We start from the raw sequence: 14,752 nt of genomic DNA on the forward strand, positions 1-14,752 counted from the left end.
ATAGCCAGTGTGTTTTACTGTCAAATAATCTCCTTACTTGACTGGAGGCTTGTCCTACAGCTTCACTGGGAGTAACCTCTGGCTGCCCCTCACTCTTTGAACTGCAGCTGTACTTCTATAAGTCCTCTTGCTTCTGTCCATTTCCAGGGCCTTCAGCTGTGGAACTCACCGTCTCTGACTGTACTATAGTACAGTATATTTGGGTGACTCTGATTATTTGGAGCATGACTTTTGTGACCTGGCCTGGTCCCAGCAAATGTACTGGAAGTTCCTTTCCATAATGCAATACTATTTTGGCAGCTTAAGAACCCAAGGGATTACAAGTATCAGAGGAGAGAAGCACTATGAAATGTGGAGCTCTGTAGTTTGAAGGACTGTCAGGCCTTCCTTGTTCTGTATAGTGTGGTATTTCTGGAGTGCCAGTACTTCTTCAAAGGAGAGCACTAGCTTTATCAGGCTTTTGGAGTATTTTGCCTGCTTAGGTGGATTACCTTTGTTGAGGTTCTGCAAATGAGTCATATAGAATTTGATCAAATCGCCTAGATTTGATCTTTAAGGATGATCTATAGGTCAGCTGTAGGTTGGTCATCTTGTCTTGCATGCTAACAAAAATCATGTCTCAGAGCTTGCCTGAGCTCAGTCTCCCAGCAGCCCTTTTCTGGTTACATATTGCTCTGTCTTTCCTGTATGGCACTACTATCTAGGGCACTCCAGAAGATTCAGTTAGATATGGTCTGTGTTTCTTTCACAGATAAGGAAATCCATTAGCTGCAGTGGATGTATTTTTACCTGCATAAAAAAGGAAAGTGGTCAATTAAACCTTTTCAAATATCTAGTTAATCAAACCCAAGTTGAATAAAAAGATGGTCATGAACCAAAAATCAGTGCTTCCTTACCTTTTTTCCTCTCCCGTTTCTGACAGTGCCCTGTTCAGTGGCCCTCCTTTGAATGTAAAGTGCAGTAGTCTCACTATAATGCTTCAGTCCTCCAAGTTGTAAAGTTATGGTTTGGAATCTCTTTATTATTCATGCCTGGAAACTTCTAAAGGAATAGGAAACCTATAAATTACAGGAACGCTAATTGAAATTTGGAAAGTGGAAGGGAGTTATAGTTCTTTCTTCCATGCTGCATCCCACTATTTCAGTGGATTGATGCTGCAAGTGTGAATACTGGTGTGACTTTGGCTATTAAAATCAGAAAAATACCTCCCATGAATGTTTTCTCCCTCCACACTCCCTAATTCTGCCCATCACTCCCCCCTCAAATAGCTGTAGATTACTGTAAGCAAATTAGTGTATGTTACAGATGGAAGAATAAGGTAGTAGTGAATAGTAATCCACATTTAAATATGGAGAGGGTGCCACCAGCAGTCAGTTGAAGGAAGTAAAGTGAAATAAAAAGCATTGTAGATAGCTCTGAAATTGTCTTATCCCTCAAAGGTAAAAGTTAAGCTTAATAGCCCAGTATCTTTCTTCTAAGTATGGAAAGTCACTTTATTTTTTTTTTTTTCCTTCTAGGTGAAACAATTGCACAGCTTACAGATGTGGCAAGCTTGGATCATCCAGAATCTGATAGCCACATAACAATCTTTACAGACAAAACGGGTGTGGTAAAAGCTGCAAGGTTATTGCTTTCTTCTGTCACAAAGGTGCTGGTGCTAGCAGACAGAATTGTTATTAAGCAAATTATAACTTCCAGGAACAAGGTATTGTAGCTTCTCTTCTGTTCAACTGATACCTGTAGTCAGTGCAAAAGAATGGTAGTAGTAAATGTGATATTGTCATTGTCTCTCTGGAGGAATTATAAAATAAAGAGATAAAAATGAATGCCTTGCACATGTTTACTTACCAGATATTCAAAAGGGGATGGCTCTAAGTCAGTAGCATTAAAATTTTCAGTGATTCTGCATTTTATATCACCTACATTGCTTTATTCACTTATTATGTTAGAGAAGATGCTGTGTTACTGCTTATTTCATTTTAAATGTGCTGTGAAGTGAAAAGTGTGTCTGTTGATTAAAATGGTCAATAAATCTTCTACTTGCTAATGACAGGATTTTGTACCATCAGGATCAAGACAAGGAGAGCATTATAGCATCTAGGCAAAAAGCTGTGCGGAATGCATGTAAAAGTCTGTGCCAGGTGAAGTGAGGTTTACAGATTAAAAGGTTTTTGTACAGTTTAACTTAGGTCTTGAGACTTAGGATGAAACTACTTGGTTGGTTTAAAGAATCTGTGAAGGCCCATTTAACCTCAAATATAATTTCATGCAGTGCAGACTTCACTGTCTGCCTGTGGGATATTCTTCCATTTTCTTCTTCACAATGTGCTAAAACAAAAATAGAAAAAGCCTATGTTTGAAAAATGAGAACCTGATAAGGCCTGGGGGTTTCCATTAATTTTGAGCTTGTAATCCAGAGCAGTGTCCCTCTTTCCACTTTTGACTCCTTAATGCTGTCTCTATTCTATTCCTTTGTCCCAGTTTACTTTCCAGACCCACTGGACTCTATTTTGCAGCACCTAGATCCAAGGCACTTAGTTCAGTCCAGGATTCAAAACCAGTAAAATTACCTGCTTCTCTCTAGCTTTAGACCTGGCTGCACTGATCTGCTGTCTTTGTGCTCATTTCTTCTCTCAGTGGTTGATTCAGTTGGCAGCAGTGTTACCAATATCAGTTTGCTGAAGTTCCTTACAGTGTTGGTCTTTTTTTTTTTTTTTTTTTTTTTTTTTTGCACTGAAGACCAGAATGGTGTATTTAATACCTTTTGCTGCTGTCATCTGCAGCCATGCAGTAATCCTAATTAATTTACTTTTCCAAGAGTGGCTGGTTTAGGCTATGGAGCAACTGTGCAAATGCATGTATCATGAAAGGATAAGGAAGAATATGTCCTTTCAGGAGCAGGCTAAGTTTCTGGTAATTTTAAATATATATGAAAATATTGTCATATACACACCAATATGAATATAGTGAGCTTAGGTGCACCATTTAATTTTGAAAGCATTTCAAGCAATCTCGTAGTATCGAATAATTGTATCTGACTCTGACTGCCATAGGCACAGAACTGTAAAATATCCTTAGTTGAAGGGACCCAAGTCCAACTCCTGGCCCTGCACAGGACACCCCATGAGAAACACCATGTGCCCAAGAGCACTGTCCAAATGGTTCTTGAACTCTATCAGGCTTGGTGTTGTGACCACTTCCCTGGCACTATTCCAGTGCCCAAACACCCTCTGAGTGAAGAACCTTTTCCTGATATCCAGCTTCAACTTCCCCAGAAAAAACTTCAGGCCATTTCCATATCACTGAGGAGAGAAGAGGTCAGTGTCTACCCCTCCTTTTCCCCTCACAAGGAAGTTGTAACTGCAGTGAGGTCTCCCCTCAGTTCCCTCTTCTCCAGGCTGAACAGACCAAGCCCTTCACCAACTTCATAGCCCTCCTTTGGAACTCTCTAGTGGCTTAATATCCCTATATTTTGGTACCCAAAACTGCCCCCAGCACTCGAGGTGCAGAGCAGAGCAGGACAATCCCCTCTCTTGCCCAGCTGTCAGTGCTGTGCCTGATGCACCCCAGGACACAGCTAGTCTTTGTGATCTCCTGGGTTTTACTGCATGCTCCTTTCTATGCATAGTGCATGTCTGGGGAAGTCTGCTTTTGTCTGTGGTAACAGTAGATCACAATTCACATCTCCAGGACCAGATTAAATAAATGGTGTTTTATATAGGTTTAATATTTTTATATGCCCTAATTTTTATTGTAAAGTACACTCCTGAAAAGTGTGTGGAGACATTGCTATGAAGAGACACTGCTATGATGGATAGCAAAGAGATTCTTGCTGTAGAAGACTTTGTGGTAGAGGGATAATGTAGGCAGGGATTTAAGTGCACGCAAATACTCTGAGACAGTGTAGTATAATATGGCAAAGAGGATGGAAAGATAGGAAGAGGAACGTCAGTACTGCCAACTGGAGAAGATTCTGGCTTCCTGAAATGCATCACTGTTCCAGAAGATCTCAGCTCCATTTTTATCTTAGAGACTGAATGCCCAGTGTTAAACTTCTGTTGCCTTTTTTTTTTTTTTTAAATGCTTATTTCTGAACACCTTTTTTTTCCATTGTCATTATATTCCTCATGTGAATAAAAGAGTCAATCAAGGGCAAAGGATAGAAAAACAGACTGGTTGGACATCCAGTCCCTAAGACAAATTAAGTGATTGAGATCTTCCAGAATGATCATCTGTTCCAGAATCAGCCTCTGGCTGATGATCCCCAGTGATCCTGTTCCTGCTTCCACATTCTCTGCACCATATATGCTGTCCTTGTGTTCTTGGATTGCATACATTTTCTTCCATACCTGCCCACATCTTTCCTACAAAATTTTTCCTTTACAAAATCAGTTTCGTTGTCCATCAGACTTAGTCACTGCATCAGTGAGCTTAAGGTTTTGCTCCACTCACTGTCACCAGTCAGGTTAGGAGAGCCAGAACAATAAGCAGGGAAGTGACATATAGTGGGGGAGTTGCTGCATTGTTCATTTTGGATCAAAATATGGATGTGCCCCGAAGTGATGTCAGCCTACGACTGCTGTCTGCAAGGAGACATTCATTCTGCAGCACTAGCTGTGCAATACCTAGTGCTAATTTAGATGTTAAGAATAGCTTAAAGCCTTGGGTTTTTTTAACATTTTTTTAACCTTTTGATTAAAAGATGTATGTCTTCATTACTGTCCACGTGTTTCTTGTTGAAAAAGCTTTAAAATGAAAAAATATGAAGCTATCATAGGTGTTTTGAATTGTATCAGCATCTTGAATAAGCTTTAGACAAATTTAGAGCTGTCTATACAATTTTTTGGAATGTCAGAGCTCTGCCTGGGATGTCTAGAATTATTCAATGTAATGGAAATGCATGTGCTTTCACTGTAATTTTTATTTGACAAGAAATTTGTCATGAGAAAAACACAGAAAACTGTAACAGAGTTTTTTGCAACCAAGGTCAGACTCATAAAGTACTACATTTGATTAAACCTAGAATGGTTGAGCATCATTAATATTTCTTTTTATCTATTCTTAGAAGAGAAAGTTGGACCTTGGCTTGTATGTTTTCCTCTTTTATCCACACTTTTCTACATCCTCACTTCCCCAGTCCTGTGGTTCTCTCCTTCTTCCATTCTCATACTGCTATTTTCACACCTTTATGCATCTTCCTTCCAAGTCCTTCGTACTCCAGCCTTTCTCATGCATCAATACTCAAATCCGGAAATTTCTTTCTGCAGCCTTTGTGGAACTGGTTGCCCGACCTAATATCCTCATACGGATTGCTGCAGTCTCATATTGCTTGATACAAGCTGTGAATTCCTCAGCAGTTGCGGAGTTTAGTGGGCCATTTGCTTTACTTAGCTTACAACTGAGATTGAGCAGCTGCTCTGCCACAAACAAATGGGTGCTTCTAGGAGAGTTTGCCTGGGTTGCAGGGAAGGGGGAGTTTGTCATAATCAGGTGTGTACACTGTTTTTGTAGTTGGTGGGAGATACTTTTGGCATAGAAAGAAAAAATCAGTTGAAATTTCTCCCTTTCAAGTACAGTCTATTAAATTTTCATGCAGTGTTTTATCTCCAGTCTGAAAGACAATACAGAACTGCTTTGAGTGTTTTCCCTTTTGAAGACATTTAGTGGATTTGAAAGGTCTCTTTGAGATTAGCAAGTATATGTCCAACCTGAAAAATGCAGATGTTAATTTCTGTTATAATCCATAATGTAGTGACTTCACAGGATATCTTCAGTAATCAGTAATTTATAAGCTCTATGATAGTCTTTGCTGAATGTTTAAAAAAAAATGCTGATTTTACATGCTTTCATGTATCTTGAGTAAGAACTCGATACAACTTGGGTATATTTAGTTCTTTGTTTTATATGCAACTAATAGAAATCTCCAGAGTTAGAGTAGGTTGTTATGGAAAGTATAAAATTATGTATTCACTTATTTCTAACTTTTTTGTTCAGTTTTGTTGAATTCTGTTGCTTTTTTTTAATATACAGAGCCACTGAAACGCATGTCTGTACAACTGTGATTTTAGACTTTGAAAGTTAGGCATCTGAAATGGAGAGTTACAACACAGGGGTATCAATCTGCACTTGTTACTCTCATATTAAATTTAAAACCACATTTTTTTCTGAATCTGGAACCTGAATCCATTAATACTGTTACTGTTAATACTGTAAGGAGCAAGGAAAATATTTTTTGAGGGCGGACAACAAATGACTCACTTTGAATGAAGCATGATAGCTCACTTATATTTGATTTCTAGCTGTTGTGTTATTAATGCTTAAATAGCAACAAAATACATGCATTTTAAACTACACCCCTTAGGAGTGTCTGTAAATAGTAGTACTATTTGTACGGTATTATAATGCTAATGTTTTTTGTTCGGCATCTTGATAATCTATAGTATTTTCCGTTATCTTACAGGTTCTTGCAACAATGGAGCAACTAGAAAAAGTCAGTAGTTTTCAGGAGTTTGTACAGATATTCAGCCAGTTTGGAAATGAAATGGTGGAGTTTGCCCATTTAACTGGAGATCGGCAGAATGTAAGTATTAGTAAGAGGTTGTAAGAGATGTTGCACAGTACCATCTTCATCTTATTATCAGGAAGGTGGATGATAAAAGAAAACAAAACAGTTGCTGGTGTCCTGTCTCTGGAGCCTACTCTCTCCTAGATCCACCCAAAACACATACTTTGATTTTAAAGCTTAGCCCAAGAAATATAGCTGCACTTTTCGCCCTGCATATTTTGCAGAAGCCTGGGTGTGTGTTATTTACATTGTCTTTTGGCTTCAGTCACTGTCTTCTGGCTCTAACTTTTCTGGCTTATTACTCTGGTAGAGAGTTTGTCTGCTGTTTGATGGAATATTTGATGTTTGCATGTAGTGAAAGAACTTCATTATCTTAAAAAACTCCAAATGGATTCTAATAAAGCATCTGCTTGGTGGCTTGTTAGAGTTTCGGGTATTATTATTATTATTATTATTAGTTTTTCTAGGTTTAGGTCAAAACCTTCTTATATTAGGGCAATGAGTTTTTGTTCTCACAGGCAACTACTCTGTCAAAGCCTTTCATTCACACTGGAAGCTTTTTTCCCCACTACTTCCATGTAAATTAAAGAGTTTGCTGAGGCTTAAGACTTCTTCTGTGAGCCCTACTTGCTTTCCCTTGATTATCCAATCCTCTGTTCAGAGCTAAACCAGGGTTTGCTGTAAATATACAGTGTCCCTAATATCCAGCAAAATTCAGAATTCAGTTTGTATAAACAAATTGGTCAAAATCATGTGTTTCCTTTTACTGTTGATATGTGCATACTTGGCGTCAAAGAACCATTACTGGGAAAGCTACTTAAAATTAAAGGAAATACCTACTTAGAAGTGAACTCTCTTTTTTTTTTTATTTTTTCCCTGAAGCAGTTGTTCCTTTGAAAGGGAAACATGCATTATTAGGAAGTCTTATTCACTTTTCAACTATGTTGAATTTTCAGTGTTAAGTGGTCTCTCTCCCCTCCTTGCTTACTTGATTCTTTTGACAAGAGTGCTGTGTTACCACTTTTTCAGTTTTGTCAAGACTTTCTTGATATGCTCAGTGTGTAGATTGCTATGTGGCATTACTAGTTTTATGGGGAGGAAGCATTCCCTCACAGTATTTTTAAGTGTGCCATAAATTCTTGAGTGCCATCAGATTTATCAGTGTGCAATGTCAGAATTTCAGAAATTAACTGTTTTCTTGTTTGGTTGTTTTGTTGGTTTGGTTTTTAGTGTGATTTTTATCTTAAAGATTTTCTGTAGTTGCTAAATACAGACATTATGAAAATGTCAAAACAGACTGCTGCTGTGATTTATCTGGGTGTTTTTTTTAATCTTGGGTATATTAGGATTCATTACATCCTGTAAAGCTTCAGCTGGTCCCATTCAGTTGCCTGTTTGACACTCAGAGAGCGCTCATCTGTCTTTGTGAGCAGTGAGAAGATTGTAGTTGTAGCTTTCTAAGTTCTCCCCCTTATTAGACCCTCTTGCACGTTGAGGGATTAATGTCTTGCCCTCTTCCCCCATATCCTGGTTTGGAGTCTAAATTCTTTTGTTTTGATGAACTTTGATGGGGCTATAGTTCAGTTTTGCAGGTGTATTCATCTTTCCCTGGAAAGTTCTTGATAAATTTCTGTACTCAGAGCAGAGAAATACCAAGGAATTGCTTTTTCAGCCTATTAAGGCTTTTTTTATTACTGGTATGTAGCAAATACAAAACTCAAGTAGAAGAAAGATTTCGTTTACATTTCCTCCACTGCAGTATAATGAAAAGCAGGTGTTCTCTGTTTCTACCTTACCTTTCCCTCCATTTCAGAAAATATTTCTTATCAGCTATTCTTTTCACCTCATTTTTCTGTTTTATGAATAATGCCTTATGATAAAGGTATCAAAATTAGCAACAGTTTACATAACATTCTCTGTATCTTGGAGATCTTCTTTCTTTGAAATCTGAATTGAATAGAGCTAAGAATAAATGCATAAATTAAAGTCTGTCTGAAAAGTAAGTTCTAGATCATGAGTTAGGCTGAAAATAGAAGTTGTCACAAATTAGAAAGCTTTCTTACAACCCATTCACCTGAAAGCATTCTTTTTCCAGTCTCACAAGTTAATATTTTAGATATTGTGTCTTTTTTTTGTTTGTTTGTTTGGTATTTAGGATTTGAAGGATGAGAAGAAAAAGGCTAGAATGGCAGCATCTAGGGCTGTTCTTGAGAAGTGCACTATGATGCTTCTGACCGCTTCAAAGGTGAGTGAGTTTGTGCACCCTTACACAACTTGGCTAAATCACAAAGCATGGCATCTGCCAGGAGAGCTGACTCTTCTTTCAGCCCCACTTTCGATTTCTTGCTGAAGAAGGGTATAAGTGTAAAGAATGAGGAAAGAAAATCTTTATATTGTAAGTAACAGTGTGAACTTGACTTAATAACAGTTCAACAGAAAGAATTCACCATATTCTAAACACGCTCTTTAGACTTGCCTTAGCAGAAAGCATTCATTTCGATATACTGCATATGTAATAGTTACTCTACTTTCTTTAAAAAGACTTGTCTGAGGCATCCAGACTGTGAATCTGCTCGTATTAACAAAGATGGAGTTTTTCATCGGATGAGACTAGCTTTGGAACAGGTGATAGAAATTGTAACTGACTCTAGACCAAATGGAGAAAATGAAATGGTCCCCAACAGCATATATTCTGGCATCAAAGAATTCAAGGTAAGAGTAGAAATAATATTGTTTTCTACAACCAGTAAAGTTCCTCTTAACTAGGATTTTGGGGAAAAAAAAAGTGGTTTTAGATTTGAGATCATGGAGCTGCATCTCTTCAGCAGTGTTGACTTAAATAACTGTCCAATAATGTTAAGGAATCTGTCAAGAGGTGACTGTAATTTAATTGTCATTGCTAAAATACACCTCTCCTTCTGAAACAGTATGCATTCAGAACTCTAATATTTTTTTGAGGTAATGCATTGACATTGAATAAACTGAAGTATCAGGATGTGATCAGACCTTCATTAAAATAGTTGTTGTTTAAGAATTCTTGCTTTTTAAGTGTTAAAGTTTTTAAAACTGCATGCAAAAGTATTCATAGAAACATTTAAAAGAGCAAACTGACATTCAAAAGAAATGTTCTGAATTGAAATTGTATCCTGTAGTTCAATGGACTTTTTTCCTCATAAAAGCTTTTCTAAATTTCATACTCCATTAAGAACAGTTAATGAGCAACCATGGCTTACTGCTTTTGAGCATGTCACTGTGATTCAATTTATTTGTTTATCTATTTCCTCTCTTTGGGTTTCCACTTAAATTTTTTGAGAGTGCCCCAAAGTATTAAATTTGCTAAATATACCTTTTTAGAAAACTACTCAAAATGGATTACATGGATGTGGAAGGATCAAACAAAGTTGGAATATATTTAATTTCTGAAACTTCCTGAACTTAGAAACTTTTTATTGACAAGAGTACAACAATGATATGTTTTCTGTTATTTCTGATAAGGAATGCACTGATGTATTTGCTGCTATTCCTGGTAAGTGGCTAGTAAACTGCTGATTGTATTATCACTTTCAAGAAACATTCCAAACCCCAAACTGCAGGTCTGGATGCAAGCAAATTATTGGGTTACTTTGAAAATAAGGGAGTAATTTTAAAAAGCATTAAGGTGAAAAATAAAATGTAAAATTATAGCTCTACTTTCTGCATTTGCATCACAACTGAATCACATAAATTCTCAAGGAAATGGTATGCTTATTTTTCAGAATAAGGTTGAAGGTCTCCGTGAGAATCTTTATTTTCTCTCAAAAGAGAACCTTTCAACAATGCTGGAAGTTATCCTGGAACATACAGAAGACTTCACAGACTCTGCCTATACCAGTCATGAACACAGAGAGCACATTTTGGAGCTGTCTAAACAAGCTAAAATGGAACTAGAGCAGCTGGTTTCAGTGTGGATGCAAGCTGTAAGAGCTTTTTAGCAAAGTAAATCTTTTCATCTCTACTTTGAAAAGGAATTTTGAATGCAGTCTTTCTTCTGGTCTATGAAGAGAGAACTGGGTGTATTCCTCACAGTGGGAGCTGATCTAGAAAGCCAGAGTTTGTTCTGTGCTTTTGCAGCTTCCATATGTTCTGTCCTCCCCCTACCCCAGTGGTATTGCTTCATTGATTCTTTGATGGCTAAATTAGGCTACTGATGGCAGTAGACTAATTTTAATGAAGATGTGAGTGGAAACAAGGCAGTGAACAGAAGTATCATTGCACAGTCTTAAACAGTGAAGTCTTTTGGTGGAGTAGTTCAGAGATTTCAATTGTCTTGATCCCAATAGCTGTGACTGCAGTTTTCTTTGTTGTTTTCAACTGAAGTTGTTAAACTACTGGAAAGGGAAACATTGTAAAAAAATTGACCGGGTTTTAGTATTATGGAGGGAAAAGAAAAACAATAAGGCTATTTTTGTTTGTCTTTTTTACATTATTTAAATGATGGTAGCTTTTAGGAAAGAATCATGTTAAGCCAGTCTCTATCTCTTGTCCTACTTGTTCCTTGAAAATGATAGAAGACGCATGCAAAAGGCGAAGCAAAAGCAGAGATGGAAAATGCAGCTTCTGGTTCTGATGCTGACTTGCTTTCAGTCTTGCTCCTGGGGATATGTATAGCACAAAGTCTTATCAACACTCTGAAATAAGGCAGATGTGTCCTGGTATAGGATATTTACTTAACTGAGTGCGTTTCTTACGAGAAAGCATTTTTGTTCCTTTTTTCCTCTTTGAATCAGGTACTGCTGTCATGTGTTTTTAATGCAGTAGTGTAGTTTGAAGGGCATATAAATCTTACTGATAATACAGAATATTATTATGACAAACAAGACACATGCAGAATATCAATTGCATAATCTCCCTTTAACTATAGGAGCTAAACCTGTGTTTAGCTTGGTGTTGTTGGTTAGCCCTGGTAGGCAGCTGTGCAAACACTGCTCAGCAATAACTAACAGCATGTTGTCAGCACTGCCTTTATCACAAATCCAAAGCAGCAGCATGCCAGATTTATAAAGAAAGTTAATTCCATCCCAGCCAAAACCAGGATATGTGGTTATTTCTAAGCTCTATTACTGGTGGAAAATAATAACCTCTAAATAATTTACAGGCTACATTTCAGGAGATAGAAATGAGAGCCTAGTTCAAGATTATGCATATATATGATCTGTGAAAATAATTGGATGTGCACATGTGTGCTTATGCATTAAGAATTTTCATTAATAAATAACCCAGTCTAGTTGTGACTAAAGACAGAGTAGCAGGTAAAATAATAACAGCTCACTGAGGTGGATATTTGGTTTCAGCTCAACAGTTTCATTGCAAGGTGAATGTTCTGAAGAACCATTTTATAATTCAATATAAAACATTTTGTATAACATTTTTAGGTACCATGTTATTTTAAAAGGGTGTTTATATTGAAAAGACAAATGCCTTAAACGTTTGTTTTACTTTAGAATGGTCATGTAGAAGATTTCTGGCAGATGTCAAGGAAACCCTTTTCCTGAAGAAAGCTCAGTGAGGTTTAGAAATAAATTCCTGTTGAACGCAAGCAGTCAATCAGATTGCATCACAATTGGTTTTAGATTTAATTTGCTGATAAATGTTTCTATAAAAGAATTTTTCTAGTAGAATATACACAGGCTGCACAAGTGAGAGCATTTCATCTAGAAAGAAAAGGCTGTCTTCTAAAGCTTCTTGAGCTAATGACATATGATGTCAGGGTGGGTTTTTTGGGGGGTTTTTTGCTGTTTTTTTGTGTAATGTCTTGTTGGTTTCCTTGGTTTCTAGCAAAACCAAAAGACTAAGGATCTCATGGAAGACTTGGAAGTAGCCATTTTAAAAATGTGCCAGTGCATGACTGAACTTAAAAGAGAGGTAAGTGCAGCTTAAACAAGATAAGGTGAATAAAAGTTTGAATTTCATACGTGAGGTTGTAAAATGGGATCCTGTACCCAAGAAGACTGTTGCCTTGCCTACTCTTGTAGACAAGAGTAACCAAATCAGAATAGCATCATGGAGCTAGCTACGTCGTCTTTGTCCTTACTGATTAGAAATCTGTTGGCTTCATATGTTCATTGCTAACCCAAAAAAGAAGTGTTTGGAAGCAAGTACTATGTATGTAATCATTATTTTAGATGTAAAGGTAAACTTCCCTTGGAGATGTATACATCACTGTTTGTAAATACATTTTTTTCTAGTGTGTGCCTGAATTAATAAATTACATTTGCAGTTTATTTGTAGTTAACCTTTCCTATTGATTTCCTTAGCAGAAATATGTTATCATAGTGCCTTACACTCAGGGCTTTTTTCCTCAGCAGTTGGCAGCTATGTATATGTCTGTAGTAAATCATTCTTGTTTTCCTAAGTGCAAGTATGCTGAGGTCAGCTGGCACACACACATGGAGTACCTGCCTCATTTGGTGCATGGGATGGACTGCACTTGCTGCTCAGGGTCTTCACCCTTCCTAGGAAGGACGGCATTGCCGTCTTGTCGTTTCCACAGAACTGAAGCAAATACAGAATCAGATTTCTGGCAGCTTCCTAAATATTTGCACATGATTCAGCTATCTTTTTAACTGCTTCAAAATGCTGTTCTTTTAAACAGATGGCGAAATTAAGATTAAGAACAGTGAGTTTCAATACAGAGCAGTGCAAAGATGTTAGAGAAGTGTGGTGAACTTGCTTAGGCTGAGGTGTCAGCTGCTGTAACTGGAAAATCTCAACTGCTGAAAACATCATGCCCCCCTTTTTTACCATAGGCAGAATGAGAAATTTTGTCTTCTGGACTATAATTCCTGCAGCTGTCTTGAAGATTTGAAAGTGTTTTCAATCTGTTTCAGTTCAGTTGCACTTTTGCTGTCAGGCAGAGTGTTGGGCTCTAGAAAGTGGAGGATACATATTTTTTGCACTTTGATTATGTTCTGGTTTATAATTTGGTCACCATTATGGAAGTAGCAGAGCTTTTCCAAAGTGGCATTCACTTTGGAATGTGAGCACTTCACAGTGCTTTAACTGTGAGATTATCCTTTTTGAGTAACATTGTTCCCAGGTGCTGAATGAGGTGGAAGAGTTCCCGGTCAAATTAGGATGTGACTATTTAATTGCATAGATAATAAAGCCACAGGTGGCTAGAATATGTTTTGTGAAAGAAAGGATTCATGCTTTTAGAAGTAAGCTCAGAAAATTATGTTGTTTTTGTTATTCTCTGTGTAATGATTTAATTGATCCCAGAGTGGCCATACTTTTTTACATGGCTGAAGGCTGTCCTGTCAGTCTGACTTGAGGTGCTGCAGTGTAGCAGTCAGCAACCAATATTTCTACTGGTAAATTCAAATATTGTGACTCTAATTAAAGTGTTTTTGAGAGCCTGAGTGGCTGATAACAAAAGACAGCCTTGTCAAAGTAGTTCTCTACCCATCTCTGTCTTTTTATGGAAGAAACAGAAGTTACACTCCTTTCTTGAGATGATTTTACCACTCATGATCAGAGGCAGCATTAAGTAGAAGTGTATTTCTATTTTGGATCAGAGTGAAAAGAATCTCTAATGAAAAGGTGGTCCCTGTGTAGTCTACGTATAAATGAGAATTGCCAATTCCTACTCCAACATTACAAGCCTTTCAGCTATCCTTTCTTCAGAGCTGACTTCATTTCTGGGATTAATGATTGGTGCTAATTTTTAATGCCATGTGAACAATGTTATATAAATAGTTTATAACAGGTTGTCATAGCTCATTTTTCCCTCTCTAAAAAGCAATTGCAGCAGGTTTTGAGGCAATAATTCAGTTGTCTTGTCTATTGTGAAATTAAAAAACAAATCCAGAAGAACTTGATTCTGGATGCGCAGGAAGTACTGCCAGAGGAGAGGCAGAAAAAATGGAGTCCAGTGAATTAAAAACCCCAACATGCCATTCCAATAAACATTCTTCTCTGTGGAGTGAGTTACAAGCTCATCGCATTCATAAGAACTGGAAAAATACTTTCTCTTGACCACCAAGTTTGTTCTCTACTCAGTCGAGTTCAGCAAAGTGAGTGCAGTGTAACAAGTCTCACAATAGTCCTGTGAGCATACTCTGCTGTTTCTAAAGAAGTTGCTATTTTGGTTTTAGCAATGTTCTTAAAATGGGGCTGATTGCAGGGTGCAGGTAACCTAGTGACTAGTTA

General features: G+C 37.4%; 1 protein-coding gene across 2 annotated transcripts in view; it reads left to right on the top strand.

Moving 5' to 3' along the window:
* Window positions 1–14,752, top strand: part of CTNNAL1 (catenin alpha like 1) — a 59,378-nt gene that overhangs the window by 27,399 nt on the left and 17,227 nt on the right. For both annotated transcript variants that reach the window (XM_030265826.4, XM_030265827.4), the window contains exons 3-8: window positions 1,518–1,705; window positions 6,461–6,580; window positions 8,721–8,810; window positions 9,107–9,277; window positions 10,321–10,521; window positions 12,380–12,466. In XM_030265826.4, coding sequence (XP_030121686.4) covers window positions 1,518–1,705; window positions 6,461–6,580; window positions 8,721–8,810; window positions 9,107–9,277; window positions 10,321–10,521; window positions 12,380–12,466 — 857 coding nt within the window. The remainder of the gene's footprint in view (window positions 1–1,517; window positions 1,706–6,460; window positions 6,581–8,720; window positions 8,811–9,106; window positions 9,278–10,320; window positions 10,522–12,379; window positions 12,467–14,752) is intronic.

The sequence above is a fragment of the Taeniopygia guttata genome, chromosome 2 (assembly GCF_048771995.1).
Source record: "Taeniopygia guttata chromosome 2, bTaeGut7.mat, whole genome shotgun sequence".
NCBI classification, from domain to species: Eukaryota; Metazoa; Chordata; class Aves; order Passeriformes; family Estrildidae; genus Taeniopygia; species Taeniopygia guttata.